Consider the following 19677-nt stretch of genomic DNA (forward strand, 5'->3'; position numbering starts at 1 on the left):
AGGAGGATGCCCCATCTGAGGGGAAGGACTTGGCCACACCAAGCAAGTCAGGCCCAATGCCGAACTGAGGGCAGTCGACAGGCACTGAAGTATTTTCAGCAGCGGAGTGAGATGGTCAGATTTACATTTACGAAAGATCCCCCAGGCTTCTGTGTGGGGGACAGAACAGACAGGGCAAGCCTGGAGCCAGGGAGCCCTGTGTGGATGTCCACGGCGATGCCGGCTGAGTCTTGGCTCAGGGAGATGGGATAAGGCACAGGTTGAAGAAAGACTCAGGAGCCCAAATCCTGGGATTTGGTGGCTGGTTAGGTGAAAGAGACGGTGAGGGGGTCCGGGTAGCTTCTGGTTGCTGACCTGCTGAGACTGTCACTAAAGTGGCAAATGTAGGGAGAGGTGGCCTGAGGGTCCCCAGGGAACAAGGTCCAACGGGCAGCCAGTGGACATGTAGGCTTGGAGCTGAGGAGAGAGGTCGAGGCTAGTCTGGGCACTGGCTGTTGTGAGCCTGTGACAGGTGGAGGCAGGGGCCACATGAGGCCTCAGGGAGGGAGAGTGGGAGGGAAGAAGCAGGACCCCGACAGCAGGGTTTAGAAAGAGGAACCTGGCAAAGAAGACTGAGAAGGAGCCAGCAGAGAAGTAGGCAGAGGACAGGTGGGGTGCATGGCCATTGGTGTCGGGAGAAGGGAGGGTCAGAGGTGAAGGTGAGTGTCAGTGCCAGACACCCCCCCAGACCCCCGGTCAGCTGGACTGAGAAGGGCCCACAGGCCTGGAGCAAAAGAGGCTGCAGGTAACTGGCAGAGGGAGCTCCAGGGGGCAGCGAGTGAGTGGGGAGTGAGTGGGAGGTGAGGCTGGAAGCCCCTGTGGGGGCTGCCCTGCCCCTCATTCCCTGTGCTCTGGGCCCCACCAGGCCAAGGGCGTATATGAGAAGGTGGGAGAGGCCACAGAGACAGCCCTGACTTGCCTGGTAGAGAAGATGGATGTGTTTGACACCGACCTACAGGCCCTGTCCCGGGTGGAGCGAGCCGGTGCCTGCAATGCGGTGAGTAGGGTGGGGGCTCAGGCCACAGGCTGTATGGCTGGGCCTTCCGGGGCATCTGGAGAAGAGAGAGGAGAATGGACTCTTGGGAGGCTTCTGGGAGGAGGACCTTAGTAAGACTTGGCTAGGGAGAAGAGAAAAGAAAGGAAAATACGGAGTGTGGTCCGTGACTTGGAGTTGGGAAATGCACAGCATGGTCAGGAAATGGCAACTTTTTAGGATTTCTGGGGCCGGAGGCCTCGAATGCCAGAACCATTGTGCATGGAGCAAGAGTCTTTTCATGGGGCCGAGAGACGGGTGAGAAAGCACTGAGAGCTGCTGGCTCTGCCCCTCACACCCTGACCCCGCTGGGCCCTGCAGGTCATCAAGCAGCTGATGCGGAAGGAGTTCACCCTGGAGTTCTCTCGAGACCGGAAGTCCATGTCAGTGTACTGCACGCCCACCCGCACTGGCCCGGGGGCCCAGGGCAGCAAGATGTTTGTGAAGGTGGGACCCGCCTGACTGGCCTGGGGCCTCTTCATACATAGGGCCCTAGGGGACCTGGTCTCCAGTCCTCTGAAGAGCCAGAGTCTGCAGCTAGAGGGAGGTGTGAGGCCCACTGTCAAAGCAATGCCTCCAGAACGAGGGTGGTGGGCCTGCCATGAGGAGCTGGGAGCAGGATCCAGGATTGGTGGAGACGAAGCCAGGGCCAGCGGCTAAGGCCTGCCCCTCGCCATGGCCCCAGCTCTGCGCTGAGAGGCACTGCCTTGTCACATGACCTTGGGGTCATCCATGCTCCTCCGTGGAGCTCGTTGTCCCCATCTGAACAGCAGGGTCAGGCTAACAGGTCTCCAAAGCCCTTAGCCTCCGACTGGGAGTGTTGAGGTGGGTCGTGCCCGCCTTTGGTGCTTCGTGTTCCTTCCCAGAGGAAAGTCCTCAGCCCCGTCCAGACCTCTGCCCACAGCATCTCCTGTTGCTGCTTTGGAACCTGAAGTAGAAATCACAGCCCTCACTTCACCCCACCATGGAGGTTTTGGCCCCTTTTGAAATGAAAAGGCTTTTTTGTATGGAGAGCTTGGCTGTTTTGAAAATGTAACAGTGCCCATTGGGGAGAAAAAGAAGGCACAGATGGCATGTTGTTCAGAGGCTATTCCCAGGCTTGGGGTGATGTCCGAGGTGAGACCCCGAGGCCACTGAGGGGTTTGCCACTCCCAAGACATCCTTCTCAGAGCCACACCCACCACACTCTCATGGCTCTATTTCTGGTCCCCAAGCAGGGCTGAGCCTGCCTCCTGCTGCTGATCCCTCTGCAGAATTGGGATCCCAGTAGCACCAGGCTGGCAGGGAGGCAGGGCCTGCAGGATGACTGTCATTCCCACCCCCAAAATGCTACGGCAGGCCTTCCCAGCTACGGGCTGGTGTGGGGGGAGGGTGCCATCCCCTGGGTGGCCATGACCTGCTCCCCTTTTTCCTTTGGATTTTCTCACAGTGGCTCCCACTTGGTTCCCACTCTGGGCTTTCAGAGAATGGATTCTGGTCCATGCCTTGCTGTTTGTCCTCTTCAGTGGCCTTCCTCTATACCTGGGCCTCAGTTTCCTCAGTTGGGCAGGAGGGAGACGAGAAGTCCTGGCTGACAAGTTCCTTCCTCCTCCCCAACATTGCAGGGGGCTCCTGAGAGTGTGATTGAGCGCTGTAGCTCAGTCCGTGTGGGGAACCGCACAGTACCCCTGAACGCCACCGCCAGGGAGCAGATTCTGGCCAAGATCCGGGATTGGGGCTCAGGCTTGGATACTCTGCGCTGCCTGGCACTGGCTACCCGGGACGCGCCCCCGAGGAAGGAAGACATGCAGCTGGATGACTGCAGCAAGTTTGTGCAGTATGAGGTAGGTGCCGGCACAGGGCCTTAGCGCTGGGGGCTGCACATCCGCCTGCAGCAGCCGGGCGGGGGGCAGGCTGAGGATGGGCCCAAGCCCCACTTGCATCTGCCCCCTCCCTACAGACGGACCTGACTTTCGTGGGCTGCGTGGGCATGTTGGACCCTCCGAGGCCCGAGGTGGCCGCTTGCATTGCACGCTGCCGCCAGGCGGGCATCCGTGTGGTCATGATCACAGGGGACAACAAAGGCACGGCTGTGGCGATTTGCCGTCGGCTGGGCATCTTCAAGGACACAGAGGACGTGACGGGCAAGGCCTACACGGGCCGTGAATTCGACGACCTCAGCCCCGAGCAGCAGCGCCACGCCTGCCGCACAGCCCGCTGCTTCGCCCGGGTGGAACCTGCACACAAGTCCCGAATTGTGGAGTACCTACAATCCTTCAACGAGGTCACTGCCATGGTGAGGCCACAAGACGAGCCTGGGGGAGGTGGTGAGGAGTGGGGGAAGCGCTTGCCACAGGGCTTGGAACCCCGGCTTCCGTTTCGTTTTATTTTTTCCCCCCAGCATTTTGTGACAAAAAAATTCAAACACAAAGAGAAATTGAAAATAATTTTCAAGTGAGGGCCTGTAGATCCACCGTCTAGATTCTACAAATAACATATTTGTTACCATTTGTTTATCACACACCTATCCATCTATCCATCCTTCATCTTTTCTTAAATGCATTTCAGAGTAAGTTGTAGACATGAGTACACTTCATATACTCTAAAGAGCAGTATTTGTGGTTCTTTTGTTTTTGTTTTTTTTTCCTGTTTGAGGTAAAACTTGCATGCAATGAAACGCGCAAGTCGTAAGCATGCCATTTGTTAGATGAGTTCTGCTAAATGCACACACCTGTGTCACCCAAAGCCTTATCACGATAGGGAACATTATCACCAACCCATGAGGTTCCCTCATGCTCCTGCCCCATCAGGCCCCTCCCCCACAGCAGGCAACTGCTGTTCTGATTTTTTTCCACCAAAGGTAGTTTGGCCTGTCTTAGATTTTCACATGAATGGAATCATACAGTATATACTCTTTTGTGTCTGGTTTCTTTTGAGGTTTTTCCATGTTGTTGTGGGTATCGGTAGATGATTGCTTTTTTTTATTGTAGAGTAACATTCCATTGGGTGAGTATGCCAGGTGGTCTATTTACCTGTGGCTGGACATTGGGTTTGGGTCCAGTTTTCATTCTGTCTCACTCTTGATTGCTGTTCGTCGACACTGATGTGACTTTTGACTTAGACCTCAATCCTGACCGGGCCTTTGTTACTAATTTGACCTCCAGCCTCACCTAGTCCTTTACCCTCACCTTAATTCTGACCAGTGGCTCAGCCTTGACCTAGATAATGAACTGGGCACCAACCTTGCTTTGTCTACAACTGAAACCTTGTTCTTGAACTTATTTTTTGACCTTCACACAGAAGGTTCCTGACCTTGACCTTAACCATCTTAATCTGATTCTTTACCTTGAGCTCAACACTGATATGGGTTCTAGTTTTTTGTTTTTTGTTTTTTTTTTATAAAGATTTTATTGGGGAAGGGGAACAGGACTTTATTGGGGAACAGTGTGTACTTCCAGGCCTTTTTTCCAAGTCAAGTTGTTGTCCTTTCAATCTTAGTTGTGGAGGGTGCCGTTCATCTTCAAGTCTTAGTTGTGGAGGGCGCAGCTCAGCTCCAGGTTCAGTTGCCATTGCTAGTTGCAGGCGGCACAGCCCACCATCCCTTGTTGGTGTCGAACCGGCAACCTTGTGGTTGAGAGCCCACTGGCCCATGTGGGAATCGAACTGGCAGCCTTTGGCGTTAGGAGCATGGAGCTGTAACCGCGTGAGCCACCGGGCCGGCCCCTGGGTTCTAGTTTTGACCTGGATCCTGACCTGATCCCTGACACTGATCTTGATACCCCTAGGCTAACACTTTATGTTACCTCAACTTCGAGCTGGTTTCTAATCTTGACCTTGACTCAACTCCAACTTCAGCCATGACATCACTCCTGATACGGACCGTAGCCTTGACTTGACCTCTACCTTAGTCTAATTTTTAATCTTGAGCCTGAGTCCAGTCTTGACCCTGACTTTGGCTCCAACCTTCACCTTGACTACACCACCTAACCTGGTCCTTGACCTGGGCCAGGACCTTGACCTCACCCCTGAGTTAACCTTAACTTTGTCCTTAACATCAATTTCATCTTCTGCTCCACATCCTACATGAATTTCATCCCCACCCTCATCACTGACCCACCTCCTGCCCCTCGCCACCTCGCCATCTCCTCTGACCTTAGAGGAGACCTGATGATCTTTTCCCCGACTTTGTCCTTGTTTGGACTCCTTGCCTTCCCTTTGGCCTCATCCCTACCCCAGTGTCTAAGCTCACGACCTCACTATTTGCTCTGTCCAGCTGTCTTTTTCCGTGGGGACATCCCTAAGCCTGGGGATCGGCTGGGTTGAGGGGAGTTGGGGAGGTGGAAGGGATGTTTCTCAGGTGTGAACCCACCTAACCTGGCCTCCAGACTGGAGACGGGGTGAATGATGCCCCGGCCCTGAAGAAAGCAGAGATCGGCATCGCCATGGGCTCCGGCACAGCCGTGGCAAAGTCAGCGGCAGAGATGGTACTGTCAGATGACAACTTTGCCTCCATTGTGGCTGCGGTGGAGGAGGGCCGGGCCATCTACAGCAACATGAAGCAATTCATCCGCTACCTCATCTCCTCCAACGTCGGCGAAGTTGTCTGGTGAGGCCCTGCCTTCTGTCCTCCCAGCTCTCTGGACTAGCTCTGCGTCCCTGAGACCAGGGAAATGCCTGTTCCTGGGATGGGGCTGCAGGGATGGAGGGACGCATGACCTGCCCTGGTTGGGGCCTTCTAGGGTCCCACCTCACATGGGCTAGGACGGGGATACCTTGTCATTCTCCAGAGGCCCTGGGGCACCCCAGCCCCCAAGGAGGTGCCTGAAAAGTCCCCTATCATCCCTCCAGCCATAACCTTCCCATTTTAGAGTCGCGCAAGATGGGAGAACTAGCCCCACCTTTGGGTAGTAATGTGTTCGGGTGTGTCCATGTAGTGTGCACACAGTTGTGTGTGCACGGTGTGTGTGCCTGAGTGAGACTGTGTGTGTATGTGAGTGTGTGTGCATACGCACACGTGTGCATGTGTGCCCTCATACAGCTGTGGGCATGAGTACAAGCAGAGAGGATTTGTGGAGGCGTGTAATGTGTACACACTTAGATTTGCATGTGATAGACGCCTGTGGGGGATGGTGAGCACGTGTTTGCCTGGATACATGTGAATTCTGCATCTCTGTACATCAGGGCAAGTATGTAGGTGTTTCTGGGGTTGTGTGGCCTGTGCTAGGTTTTTGCTCACGTCTGTAAACAAATATATGTATGTTTGGGTAAGCACTGTCTACATGTGTGCGTGCCCTAAACAAGACTATGTCCTAACCAGGAGAGGCCTGAAGAGCAGATATGTCCGGGCTCCAGAGCTGGCACTGAGGGAGACAGGGGTGGCCGAGGGTGAGGCAGAGCTGTGTGCACACACATCAGAACTAGCAGAGCAAGGTGGGGCTGCTAAGGAGGCAGTGGGTGGGCTCCCCGGTTTGGCATATGAGCAGGAGCTGGACCCTCCATTTGTGGGAGCTGGAGCTTTTGACTCTGGTTCCAGCATCTTCCTCACGGCCATTCTGGGCCTGCCAGAAGCCCTGATCCCTGTGCAGCTGCTCTGGGTGAACCTGGTGACAGATGGCCTACCTGCCACGGCCCTGGGCTTCAACCCCCCAGACCTGGACATCATGGAGAAGCTGCCTCGGAACCCACGCGAGGCCCTCATCAGTGGTTGGCTCTTTTTCCGATATCTGGCTATTGGAGGTGAGTGGGGGGCGGCTCCAGCCCTCCGTGGGGGGCCTCCGTGGGGTTCCAGTAGTTTCCTGAGACCCTGCATCAGTTAGGCTTGCAAACTACAGACAGTATGACTCAGCCTGGCTTATGCCATAAAAGACTGTGTGGGCTCATCTGACTGAAGAGACTAGCACACGCCTCCGGCGTGGCTGGATCGAGCCTCAGGCAGTAGTATCACGGGCATATTTTGGTTCTGCCTCAGCTCCATTCTCAGGCGGGTGTGTCTCGGGGTGGCTGTTGCAGCTGCAGCCCTCCTGCTGACTCCATTACAACCCCAAGTTCAACAGAAGAGAGCCTTTTATTATACTACTCCTCAGTAGTATGGTAAGTTTCAGGCCTGTTCTCATTGGCCCACATTGGGTTACCTGCTTATCTCCTAGCCAATCGCTGTGGCCAGGGGTGTGACAGATGCTCTTTGCCAGTCAGGGCCCACCACTGGCACTGAGGGTAGGTGCCTGCAAACCACACGATTCAGAGAGGGAGAGTGTGGCTCCCTGACAAAAAGTCAGGGAATTATTACGAAGGGGAAATGGATACCAGAAAACCGCTGTTGTCCACTGTAGCTGGTTTCCTCCTGCCCTCCCTGCAGTGTACGTCGGCCTGGCCACAGTGGCTGCCGCCACCTGGTGGTTCCTGTATGATGCCGAGGGACCTCACATCACCTTCTACCAGCTGGTGAGCAAGCGACAGCCAGGGAGCCTATTGGGGTTATATCTGAAGTCAAACTCATACCCGGTGATTGGAGTTCCAGGGGTAAGGGGTCCAGAACCCCACGGTTGGCCAACAGCTATCCCTCCCCACCCCCATGCACATATATAGACATCCACCACCTAAGGAGCCAAGCTCAGAAGCCATGGGAAACGTAGAGAGAGCAGCATAGCCCCCGAGCCAGAGAAGAGGCTGTTTCCTCTCCCAGTCATTTAGTTAGAGGGGACCAAGGGGAATAACTGCCCACAAGTGTCTTATCTTTACTGGGGAACCCCCCAAAACATTGAAGACTCAGAAATAGGAAGTCCTACATGGTGGAACTTGAGGCAGAGTGTCAGACTGAGGAAATCAGGGATTTGCCAGGCTCTCTCCACCCCCGTCGACCCACCGACCTCTTGAAGTCATCTGACTGACAGGTGCCCACCACAGGGCCATCTTAGCTCAGCACAGCTCTGGAAGCAAGCAAGGAGACCCTTTAGCTACTGTCTGTCAGCTCTCCCTCTGTTTGAGCAGCCAGCACGTCTCTGCCTAATAGAAGCTTTGCAGCAGTTCCGGCAAAGCCAGTTGGAGTTTTCTTGTTTAAAGCTGAGAGCTACAGAGATGCAGGATTTTCTTCCTCTGAGTGTTCCTGCCTTTGCCATTAGATAGAGGAGCTCCGAGGAGGGACCCTGACTTCCTGCCCCATCCCAGGGAGTGTCGGGACCGACAACCCTCAGGGCTAAGTTACCACCGCTGGCCATCCTCCCTGGGGAGGCGGTGATTTCAGGGTTCTGCAGCATTATTCACATCTCGGCTGAGGCAGCCCAGGGATGCTTTTCTGGCACCTGCGAGCCCTCAAGCACATGGGGCTCTCCCTCTGGCAGCAGCACAGAGCATGGGCCCAGCTTGCACCCCAGAGGCTGGTGCCTCCAGCCCTTGGCAGAAGGCTCAGGCCAGCCTCAGGCACCTCTGCTCATTCAGTGCCGGTGGGAGCCACACGGTAGAGACAGGCCTGTGCCGATCATCCCGTGGCTGCCTTCTGCCAGCCCTGTCCCTATTGCCATCCTTTATACTGCGGATCCCAAATCGCCAAGGCCCTGGGACATAATGCATGTGTGGCAGGTGCTCACTCGTGAAACCCAGAAGGTCTGAACTGGGCAGGGTATTTAGGGCAAGAGCATCAGATCTATTGAAACATCTTGATGTGACCCTGTTGCGATTGCTTCCCTGTGCCCACGCATAAGGACCTGAGTGTGCACGTGCCCAAGTGGGAAGTGTATGCACTGCCTGTGTGTGTGCCTGTATGCATAGCATTAAGATCTGGCAAGTGGGGCCCGACAGCAGTGGCACAGCCACCAGAACAGCTGGTCCTCTTGGCCTCTGAGGCGGTTCAAAGTTGAGGCCATTTTCTCTGCTCTGTGATCAATGCCAAACACTTAAAAACATGTGCACTTGTCTCAAACCCTAGAGCTTGGTTTTTGGAGAAAATCCCACTATTGATTGAAATAAGAGTCTCCATCTTTTTGTTGAAGTAAGAAATCTAGCCAAGCTGTAGTCTTTTATAATTGTTCATCCTGCGTGAGAGAGAAGAGGAGCGTGCCAACAGCCCCTTCTGGCTGAGAGTAGTCGTCTTACCCACAGGTACGCAGTGGAGGAAAATGAAGGTATTTACCAGAAAGGTTAGACAGCCAGTTGTTTTACAGGTTTGTCTTTGAGGGTTATTTTCACAGCCCTTGGCCCCAGTTTCCAAACCCTTAGCTTAAAAGATCTCTGAGTTCAGATGAGACGCCCGAGTTCAGATTTGTGTTATGGGGGAACGGAGCTGTTGAACAGATAGGCCTGTTCACACTCATCCTGTGATGTGGACGAGAACAAGACAGAAGTTCTCATGCATGGGCTCTTGTCACAGCAAATCGTGGCAGTGAGCTTTAGGAGCAGGAAGAAAATCCCCCTGGGGCTGCAGGGACGAGAGCCACTTCCTTATCAAGCCAGCCACGAGACCTTCTTGTTGCTTATGAAGAAGCTGTGTAGCAAGCCTGTGCCTGACAATTCATTAGTTCATGTCATAAGCAAAAGACGGTTCTGGCAGAGTTCGATTTCAATGCCGAAATGGAAGGAGGCATGAACGGAATCTAATTTAATAATGGTGAATAGGGCACATGTCGTCTTCATCTTCTGCCCACCAAAGGGGAATTCTATTCAAGCATAATTTTGCTTATTGGTTTTCATATGCATTTACTTCTTCAGTGGTCTCAATTAATCACCATTCCTACTCCTGCACCTCCAGTACTCGGCCTGCCCCCCACCCCTGTGCACCTTTGGGATATATCCTGGACCTGCTTCGTCATCCCAGGGCTCCCTGCCATCCTCCCCAGCCTAATGCCAGCCGCTCTCCTGCCCTACCATACCCCTGCCCCTGAACGGTCTTCCCTTCTCCCTGGCACAGTGCAGGCCACCTGCCCCCCATCCTGGGTGAGCACCCCTCCCTCAGACCAGCCCATGGCAGCGCTTTGCTCACTATTTATATTGGGTCCTCAGATGTGGGCCAAGGGTGGAGTGAAGCTTCCCTTTTCCCACACACCGGCCCCTCCTCTGACCGCTATTCTCCCTGACCCTACCACGGTGCCCTCAGAGGAACTTCCTGAAGTGCTCCGAGGACAACCCACTCTTTGCCGACATTGATTGTGAGGTTTTCGAGTCACACTTCCCCACGACCATGGCCTTGTCTGTGCTGGTGACCATTGAAATGTGCAACGCCCTCAACAGGTGGGCTGGGCAGAGGGGCCTGGAGCTGGGGGTGAGGGGTTGTTGCTGAAGGTCACATGGGCCCCAGCATTTGGGTCGGAGGTGGCCAACGTTGGGGTCTGAGAGTCAGATGTCCAGGATTGGGGAAAAGGGTCAGGGGGTCCAGGACCGGGGTCTGAGGGTCAGGGGGCCCAGGATTGGGGTCAGGGGGTCCAGGATTGGGGTCTGGGGGTCAGGGGGCCCAGGATTGGGGTCTGAAAGTCAGGGGTTCCAAGATTGGGGTCTGGGGGACAGGGGGTCGAGGATCGGGGTCTGAGGGTCGGGGGATCCAGGATCGGGGTCTGAGGGTCGGGGGGTCCAGGATTGGGGTCTGAGTCAGTGTGGCCAGAATTGGGATCCAGGGGACAGAAGGGAGCCAGGATTGGGGTCTGAGGGTCGGGGGGTCCAGGATTGGGGTCTGAGGGTCGGGGGGTCCAGGATTGGGGTCTGAGTCAGTGTGGCCAGAATTGGGATCCAGGGGACAGAAGGGAGCCAGGATTGGGGTCTGAGGGTCGGGGGGTCCAGGATTGGGGTCTGAGTCAGTGTGGCCAGAATTGAGATCCAGGGGACAGAAGGGAGCCAAGATTGGGGTCTGATGAAATAGAGGGGCCAGGATCAGGTCTGAGGGACAGCAAAATGGAGCTCGGACCCCAGGACAGGCCCCTGGGGACTGAGTGGGCAGCAGTGACACCCCTTCCAGCTGCGCTGGCCCCCAGAAGTGCTCCAGCATTTAGGTTCAATTAGGGAAATACTGGGGCTCAGGCCACCGCCTACACCTCCATATGGAGGGTGGGTGGGTGCCTATAGCAGGGCCTGTCGGTGTCCTGGCCCAAGGTGAGTGCCCTGTGCCCTTGGCAGCGTCTCGGAGAACCAGTCCCTGCTACGGATGCCGCCCTGGCTGAATCCCTGGCTGCTGGCGGCTGTGGCCATGTCCATGGCTCTGCACTTCCTCATCCTGCTGGTGCCACCGCTGCCTGTGAGTCACCTGCCCACCGCATCCACCTTCTCCGGCTCCTAGGGTGACAGGGTCCAAGTGCTCTGCCAGATGTCCCAGGGCTGGTTGCTGGGCCTTCCTGGGCCCCTTTGCAACAGGAAGGCCTGCAGGACTGGGAGAGGGGAGGACAGATACACTCACTGCATGCAGCCTGTGCCTAGGGCGTGGGCAGCACCGTAGGCCAGATGTGTTCCCACCTGCAGGAGCCCCCAGACTTGGGGAACAGAAGAGGTGGGGAATCTCTCCAGGCTGGGGCAGGAGGAAAGACTATGTTCTTTCCCGGTGCAGAATCCCTCCCACTTCTCAATAGGACAGATGGGATTTGGTCCTGTGCGTTAGGGCCGCGGAGGGCACTTCAGGCAGAGGAAATGGGGTGGACAAAGCTCTAGAGGTGGGACCTCAAGGGGTGTCTTGGATACATTCATCAAGAGTCCATTGTAGCCTGGGTGGGTGAAGCAGGAGCGCTGGGCAGTCCTTTCTTTAACCAAACCTCCCCCACCAGCTCATTTTCCAGGTCACCCCACTGAGCGGGTACCAGTGGGTGGTGGTGCTCCAGATATCTCTGCCTGTCATCCTGCTCGATGAGGCCCTCAAATACCTGTCCCGGAACCACGTAGATGGTGAGTGGGAGGCCACCGCCCCTCCTGCCTCTGCTGCCAGGCTGCAAAGGGCCAGTGCCTGGGTCAGGATCCCCATCTGGATGGGAGGAGGTGCTCTTGGGTCACCAAGCGGAGGGCGTGAAGGGCGCTGCTGACTGGGACCCGAGGTGTCTGCAAGGGTCGGGGCCCTGGGCTCACTGATCAGAGCTGCTCTGCCTCTCTCACCTCACGCCCACCAACTCTGCACAGCCAGGCTCGCTGGGCCCTCCCCTTCCCTGCCCCCTGACTTCTCTGAACTTGGCCTGTCTTTATCCGGGCGTTCTCAGTACGGTCTCCCAGGCATGGAGTGGGCAGCTGCTGACCCCAGACCATACCGGGTTGGCCTCTGGTGTCACCTTGTGGGGGAGTTCTGTGTTTCTGAGGAGTTCTGGGTCTGCCTTAACCCAGAATGGAGGCCAGACTGGCAGGGGTTGGGGTGGGGGAGGCAGCGTGTAGGGGAGCGGCCTGGGGCATGGCGTCCATTTCCTGCCTTTGTCAGGGGGGCCTGAGAGTGCAGGACTCTACCCTGCAGCATCATTCTCCTTGTGAAAGGAGAGGGAGGAAGCAGGGAGAAACTCTGGTTCCTGGGCGTGGGAGCCAAGGCAGTAGCCCTGTGCTGAGGCTCCTGTAGAGGCCTAGGTTGGGCCCAGCAATGGCGGAGGCCTGCGCTGGGGCGGCTGGGTCCCTGAGAGACACCTCTGGCAAGAATGTGTCCCGGTCCCAGGGGAGGTGCCTGGCAGGCTATAAATAGATCCCATGCCTGTCATTCCACAGGGGCCAAGGCAATCAATCGGCCCCATCCCCCACGCTGGCCAGCCCTCCTGGGTGCTGCAAATATTTTATTAAAAAGGCCAAAACAAGTTGTCCTCCTCTCTCTCTGGAGAAGCTGACCCACCACACGTCTGCCTAGAGGGTGACCTGGCACGTGGGGGTGAGGGGCTCATGATGGGGGTGCTCAGCCAAAGCAAAGCCTGTTGAAGCCCACGGGTGGGTTAGGGGGAGCCAGAGAAGGCATTCTGCCCCCCTTCATGATTCTTTCTGGCCCATCCTCTGTGGACACTCCTGGGGAGGGGAAGATAGGGAAACGGATCTGTTTCCTGCAACTCCACACACGGGAGCCCAAGGCATCCCCAGTTCTGGCTGGAGCGCAGAAGTGGCCTACCAGGAAATCCCCTGGCCAGCCTTGGCCACACTGACCCAGGCTTCCCGGGGACCTGGCCAGCTCGGCAGTTTCTCTGTCTTCTTCAAGAGCCTTCCCTAAGTGGCCGCAGCTGCTGAAGGGTTCAGCACATTTTCTTAAGAAAACATGAAAGTGAGAACATTTCTCTTCCAATGGGGAAAGGCTGTGTCTTGGAAAGCACTGGCTGCTGGACAGTAGGAGATTCCAGGCCTGGGTGGAGGGAGCGGGCCCCTAGCAAGATGGGACAGGTTGGAAGGGCTAGGGTGGGGGAGAGCGTGGTTTCTAGAAGAGGCAGAGTTTGAGTGGAGGTTTGAGAAGGGAGAATGGAGCCTCGGAGCAGGGGCTGGGTGAGCATGGCTTGGCATCTCCAGTGGGTCCAGGATCTGGTGTGCAGGGTAGAGAGGTGAAGCCAGAGGTGACGCAAGGGCCTCAAATGCCAAGGTAAGGACCCTGGACGTTATCCTCAGAGCAGTGGGAGCCACCGAAGGGTGCAAGCATGGGAGGGACGGGGTGACCGTGGAGGACAGACAGAATGGGGTGAGACTGAAGTCAGAGAGGCTGGTGAGCTGGTGAGGGGAGGAGCCAGAGTCCCAGCCCTGCGGAACTGGTCCCAGGCAACATGTCCGCTTCCGCCATTAACCTGAGATGTTGACCATGGTCCCAGAGAGGTTTGGCTTTAAAGGGTGGTGCCCCGCTGTCGCTGAAGCCCAGACAGCTCTGCCCTGTGCGGCTGTAGTCCCTTGGGCCTCCTAAAGCCAGAAGGGGCGGGGGTGAGAGAAGGGACCCTGTTATGTTCCCAAGCCAGTCTGGTGGCCTTTTAGGGAAGTTTTGCTGAGGCCCGAAGCTCGTGGCTTCCTCATGATTTATGAGGGAAGTGTCCTGGGGAGAATTGTGGATGCCAGGTCAGCCCCAGGGGGTTGGGGGATGCGCTTGCCCCACCTCTTGGCTCTCCCAGGTGTGGCTGAGCAGCTGTCTGGCAGAGGCCCGTGAGCTGGGCAGAGTGAGAGGAGGGGAATCCTGGAGAAGCTGAGTGGGGACAGACCTGGGAGGGTCAGGATACGAGGAAGGCTTACACTTTATTCTGAGGGCAGTGGGGAGCATCAAAGGGGAGGATGTGCTGGTTTTGTACTGTAACGCCAGGAGGGTGATGGTAAAGTAAGATGGAGGCTGAGGGCAGGGCTGAGAGGCCTAGAGCCCTGGGCGCAGCAGAGAAAGAGATGAGCTCACCAGACGTAGGCGGTGAAATCAGCAGGCTTGGGTATGTGAGATGGGGGAGGAGTCAAGGAGGCCGTGGTTTCTGGATCTCGTGATGCTTGATGGTGGTTCTTCAAACTAAAAACAATGGTAGACTATGCATTGGGGTGGGCTGGGGGGTTGATGGAACCCCCATCATGGAGTGCGGGGGGCCCAGGGAACATGCAGGGGAATATGTCCAGGTTGCAGCTGAATACGTGGGGCTGTGGCTGCAGCTCGGGAAATACAGAGGGGCTGGGGATCGACTGAGTGTTGTCACGGGAGAGTGGGCTGTCCTGGGAGAAATGGAAGATGGAAGGGCCAGAAGGAACCAGCCTGCGTGTGTGCTGTCATCATACGTCATAATATACTCTCGGGTTTTTCTTCCAGAAGAAAAGGACCGCAAGTGAGTGCTGGGAGCAGAATGGAATCTCCAGTGTGTACCTCAGATGGATGGTGCCCAAGCATTTGCCCCACTCCTCACCCTGCTGTCACGCTCACCTGCTTGCTCACTGGGCCCTACGGTGGTTGGAATGGCCACCCTCAGGCCTGGTCCCGAGTTCTCTGTCCCCACTTCTACCTGCCTAGGGACTCTGTACTTCATGTCTCTGGGACTCTCGTGGGAAATTCGCCTCTGAAGCTCTGGTCTGGGAGGGGCCTGCCCAGAAGCCAGAGTTGGAGGCTGATCTAGAGATGCAGAGCCTGATATCCCCAAACCCATGAGCACATTCTGGAGTCTGTTCCGCTTAACTGGAGTCTGGGTATTTACTTGGCAGCCAGCGCCTCTGTGTGGACGGAGGTCTCCTGGAGACCGCTCTCGCCAGCTCTGACCTCTCGCTTAGAGCCTGGTCTGGAGCCTGGTCAGCTGGGGGTGGAAGGGGGGACATCTGGGCCCAGCTGTGCACAGCAAGGGCGGGCAGTCCCCCTTCTCCCCCCTCCCCGCTCTGCTTCCACAAAGTTGGCTCATGAGGGCTTGAGCCTCTTTCTGTTTATATGTGCAGGGAGTTGGAAGGGTCAGGGAGAGGGACACGGGAGTGGGGGAAAGGGCCGGGCAAGGACCCCTTTTCCCTGGAGACAGACAGCCCGCCTGCCTGCCTCTGCTGGGCCTATTCCTAGACTCAGTTTCTGTCCTAAGCAAACGACACATAAGCCATCTCCGTGCTGTCAGGCAGGGCCAGATTTGCCCTCTGTGCCTGGTGCCTGAAACCCTAGATATCCTTGGGTTCTTACCACCCCAAACCCGTGTTCAACCATCCTGAGGTCTACCTGGCTGGGTCATTCTGAGTCCCTGGACTCTTTGGCCTTACTCTGCCCCCAAGCCCATACACCCATGAGCTGAGAGGATGTCACCCAGGATGGCTAAGTACACAAGGGCATTTCCTCTCTCTCTGTCCTTGCTGGAGGAACGCGTGTCCATTTGGGTCACGTAAGATGATAGGAAAAGAGTGTTCGGTGGACAGAAATGTTCTCTTAACTCAGCTTTTGCCCCTTTGGCAAAAATTAGTTGTAGAAGAAAGCAGTGAGTAAATGACTGTGTCTTCGCCCTTCCTACAGAGTGTACAAAGTGATTATTTTATATGTAATTCAAGACTCACAGCCCTGCCCTGGTCCCCAGAATCAAAGCCCTCTCAGCCTGCCTTGCATACACATGGGCTCCTGGTTCTGAGGCTCCCTCCCCGACCCCTGCTCCCTCTGGCTCATGGCTTCTGGAGGGGCTGTGAGAGAAGCAGAGTTGGGTGGGGTCCCCCTGGTGCCAGCAGACATTTTCTGCTGCTTTCCTGCTGGGGGAGGGGAGATCTTAGCAGGAGGGGGTGGGGGCAGGACCCTGTACCTACCTGCTGACGAGCAGTTTGGTAGAGAAATAAAGGTTGAGTGCCTGGGGCACTGGAGAACCACCCGCGTCTGTGTTCCTGGAGAGTGGGCCACCATCTACCTGTCTGAGGTCTACCTGGAGTCTACCACCTGTACCTGGCCCGACCCCAGGAAATGTGAGCAAAGGTCTGGGGCACCCACATCACCAGCCAGTCTCTGGAGAGGCACTGACTTCCTAAGCCACACAGAAATGACATACCCCTGCTGGTGCCTCCCTGGATAGCACTTGACAGTTTGTGCATCTATCAAAGCCCTTTACACAGTACAATTCACATGTCACCACTGAGTTAACAGGCTGGGAGGGCTTCATGCCGTGGCCTGAATATCGGGCCCCTTGCAACCCACAGAGGGACCCCCCTCAGCCCTGGCTGTTTTGTGGGTCCTATGTCTCCCTAAAGTTTCTCTCCTGCTCTATTTCTGTCCCCTCCTCAAACCCCAATATGCCCACTTTTTGCCCAGCCCAAATGTACCTCCCCAAGGCTTCCTTCAGCTCACACTGTCCAGGGGGCCTTGGCCAGGCTGCTTGACATTACCTCCTGACTCGCCCAGGTGGCCCTGCCCCTGGGAGAAGGAGCTCTGGGAAGGGACTAGTCATGTCCCCCCACCCCCTTGCTACCCTCTGGAGGGAAGACTCACTTGTGAAGGTTCTGTACCTAACCCTTTAACCAGCTGCCCGGGGAAGGGGACGCAGGCCCTGTCCATAGGACTAGGAGCAGGACTGACCACATAATTTGCAGGGCTCAATGCAAAAGGAGGATGTGGAACCGCTTGTTCAAAACTTAAGAATTTGGTAACAGTGACAGCAGAGCAGTAAACCAAACCCAGGGCCTTTCTAAGCACAGGGCCCCATCAACTGAATAGGTCACATACCCGTGAAGCCAGCTGTGACCGGAGGAGACAGGGCCCATCCTTAGGAGCTCCCAGTTTGTATTAGGGTGTGGGGTCAGGATCTGTGCATAATGCACAGTGGGAGACAGGGATGGGCAGAAAGATTCTCTTTTCTACAAGACCTCTCAGACTGCAAAAACCTTTTCATCTCCAGGGTCCTCAACCAGCTCCGTGAGATGGGCCAGGCAGGGGTTAGGGCTCCATTTTATAGACAGAGCCCGATATCATCTGAGAATCTGATTATCTGGCTGGCCTCATCATGGTGGACAGACAGGGCATGGAGCTAAGGTGGGCGCGAGGGGCTTGTGCAGGAGGCAGGCTGGCTCTGGGGCTCCCAGCAGCCGCTGGGACTCACGGCCAGGCCTGCTTGAGTCTAGCTTTGTCCAACCCACAGCATGGAGCCGGACAGGCCAAGATGGAGTGGCCAAGGTAAACAGAGGTTTCACACCTCACCACCGCTCGCCAGGGGCTGGAGGGAATTCCAGGGCAAGCCCCGGCACATTTCCCACTGGCTCGGGGGTGGCAGCTGCCAAAACACCCATGGCCTCCCCCTGCCCACTCTGGAGGCCAGGACCTTGTACTCCCCATGCCACCACGCAGTACCCCTTAGGTAGGTGGGACCCTGTTGGGGCCACATTGGGAGAAATGGAGGATCAAAAACAAAGTGAAGACCTACATCCACACAGATCTGAACCCAAGTATCCATAGCAGCTCTATTCATCATAGCCCCAAATTGGAAACAATCCAAATGTCCATCAACGGGAAGGACGAATAAACAGTGGTGTATCCATAGAACAGAATACTTGGCAATCAAAAGGACCATGCCCATATATGCAGCAGCATGGATGATGCTTAAAACCCTGATGCTGGGGCCGGCCCGGTGGCTCAGGCGGTTAGAGCTCCATGCTCCTAACTCCAAAGGCTGCCGGTTCGATTCCCACATGGGCCAGTGGGCTCTCAACCACAAGGTTGACAGTTCAATTCCTCAAGTCCCGCAGGGGATGGTGGGCTGTGCCCCCTGCAACTAGCAACGGCAACTGGACCTGGAGCTGAGCTGTGCCCTCCGCAACTAAGACTGAAAGGACAACAACTTGAAGCTGAACGGCACCCTCCACAACTAAGACTGAAAGGACAACAACTTGACTTGGAAAAAAAGGCCTGGAAGTACACACTGTTCCCCAATAAAGTCCTGTTCCCCTTCCCCAATAAAATCTTAGAGAAAAAAAAAAAGAAGAAAACCCTGATGCTGAGTAAAAGAATTCAGACAAAGAGAGCGCATACTGTGCGGTTCTACCTCCATGAAGTTCCAGAAAAGGCAAAAGAAATCTGTAGCAACAAAGCAGATCACCAGGGGCCGGAGGTTGAAGGAAGTTTGACAGCCGAGGGGCAGGAGGGAACGTGGGTGACTTATGGGGGCTGTAGTTACATGCATTTGTCAAAGCTCGTGCAATTACCTAAAAAGTGTACGTTTTATTGTATGTAAATTATCCCGCAATACAGTTTGATTTAGGAAGAAAAAAAAAGCCAGAGGAGGTGGGAGAGCAGGCTGCTGCCATGTGGGTGTAGAGGTTCAGCAGCCTCAGGAGGAGGGGAGACGTGAGCCTCCTAAGGGGTGCTCACTGCTTGAGGGGTGGGGACCTAGGCCAGCCCAAGGAGTCCCCACATTCCGGGGGCAGCAAGAAGCTGAGGACCAAGAAGAAACAGCCCAAAAGGAGGAGGAGAACCAGGGGCTTGGGATGCCTGGGATACTCGAAGAGGGGCTCCAGCTGGTCCTGGCTCATCGTTGGAGGACAGAAGAGGCCGGAGAAACAGGACAAGATGGGGACAGTGGGGAGGAGCCCACCCTGGGGACCCCTGCTGCGCCCACACCATGGATGCCTACTCCCCAGCTTCCCCTAGACAGTGTTACGCTGGCCCTGGGCCCTGCTCCAGCCAGTATCAGGGGCTATAAGGCATTGAGTCCCTGGGACACCGAGGGAGGACTAGATGGTATGGGGGTGTTGGACTGAACTCTGCAGGCAGAGGTTGGCCCTTGCAACCTGGGAACTCTGAGTGGCTAAGGAGACCCACTGGAGGGTCTGTGCTGACCCCCTTGAGGGCCGGGCTGGCCTCCAGGATGGACACAGGCCGCCTCCACACTCCACAGAGGCACTAAATTTAGCCAGACAGAGGAGGCTGCCCTGGGGCCGAGAGCTTGGCAGCACTGCCTTGTCTCCCTACAAGGCCCGGCCCAGTATGCAAGCCGGCCACCCGGCCCTTGGGCTTATAAGGCAGATCTGGCGAAACTCAAGTGCTGGAGCTTTGGGGTGGGCTCTGGGCCAAGCTCTCAGACTTTGGGGAGCCTCCTTCCCAGCCACCAACAGACATGAGAACTACTTGTAGAGTGACCTTGGGCAAGGCACTCAACTGCCAGAACCTCGGTTTCCTTATCTGTAAAATGGGGATTCTAGTACTTACCTCAGAGGGCTGTTTTAAAGAAAACCTGCTGCGTGTGAAAGCACTGGGTGTCCCTGTAAACTCTGACCCCTACCCTGGCCACCCCTGCTCCCCACAATTCCTAGAACAAATACAAGTGTCTGCCCCT

General features: G+C 56.0%; 1 protein-coding gene across 4 annotated transcripts in view; it reads left to right on the top strand.

Moving 5' to 3' along the window:
- The window catches only part of ATP2A3 (ATPase sarcoplasmic/endoplasmic reticulum Ca2+ transporting 3), a 33466-nt gene extending 17585 nt beyond the window's left edge, over window positions 1-15881 (top strand). For 2 of the 4 annotated variants that reach the window (XM_033090292.1, XM_033090294.1), the window contains 11 exons: window positions 905-1036; window positions 1394-1519; window positions 2677-2895; window positions 3012-3347; window positions 5437-5657; window positions 6585-6787; window positions 7407-7492; window positions 10137-10270; window positions 11147-11264; window positions 11785-11902; window positions 14724-14888. In XM_033090292.1, the coding sequence (XP_032946183.1) occupies window positions 905-1036; window positions 1394-1519; window positions 2677-2895; window positions 3012-3347; window positions 5437-5657; window positions 6585-6787; window positions 7407-7492; window positions 10137-10270; window positions 11147-11264; window positions 11785-11902; window positions 14724-14743 (1713 nt within the window). In that variant the 3' untranslated portion in view covers window positions 14744-14888. Of the gene's footprint in view, window positions 1-904; window positions 1037-1393; window positions 1520-2676; window positions 2896-3011; window positions 3348-5436; window positions 5658-6584; window positions 6788-7406; window positions 7493-10136; window positions 10271-11146; window positions 11265-11784; window positions 11903-12180; window positions 12259-14723 lie in introns of all 4 variants that reach the window. The other 2 variants (XM_033090295.1, XM_033090293.1) reach the window with 2 other exon arrangements.
- Window positions 15882-19677: the final 3796 nt, after the last annotated feature.

This window comes from Rhinolophus ferrumequinum, chromosome 21 (assembly GCF_004115265.2).
Source record: "Rhinolophus ferrumequinum isolate MPI-CBG mRhiFer1 chromosome 21, mRhiFer1_v1.p, whole genome shotgun sequence".
NCBI lineage: Eukaryota > Metazoa > Chordata > Mammalia > Chiroptera > Rhinolophidae > Rhinolophus > Rhinolophus ferrumequinum.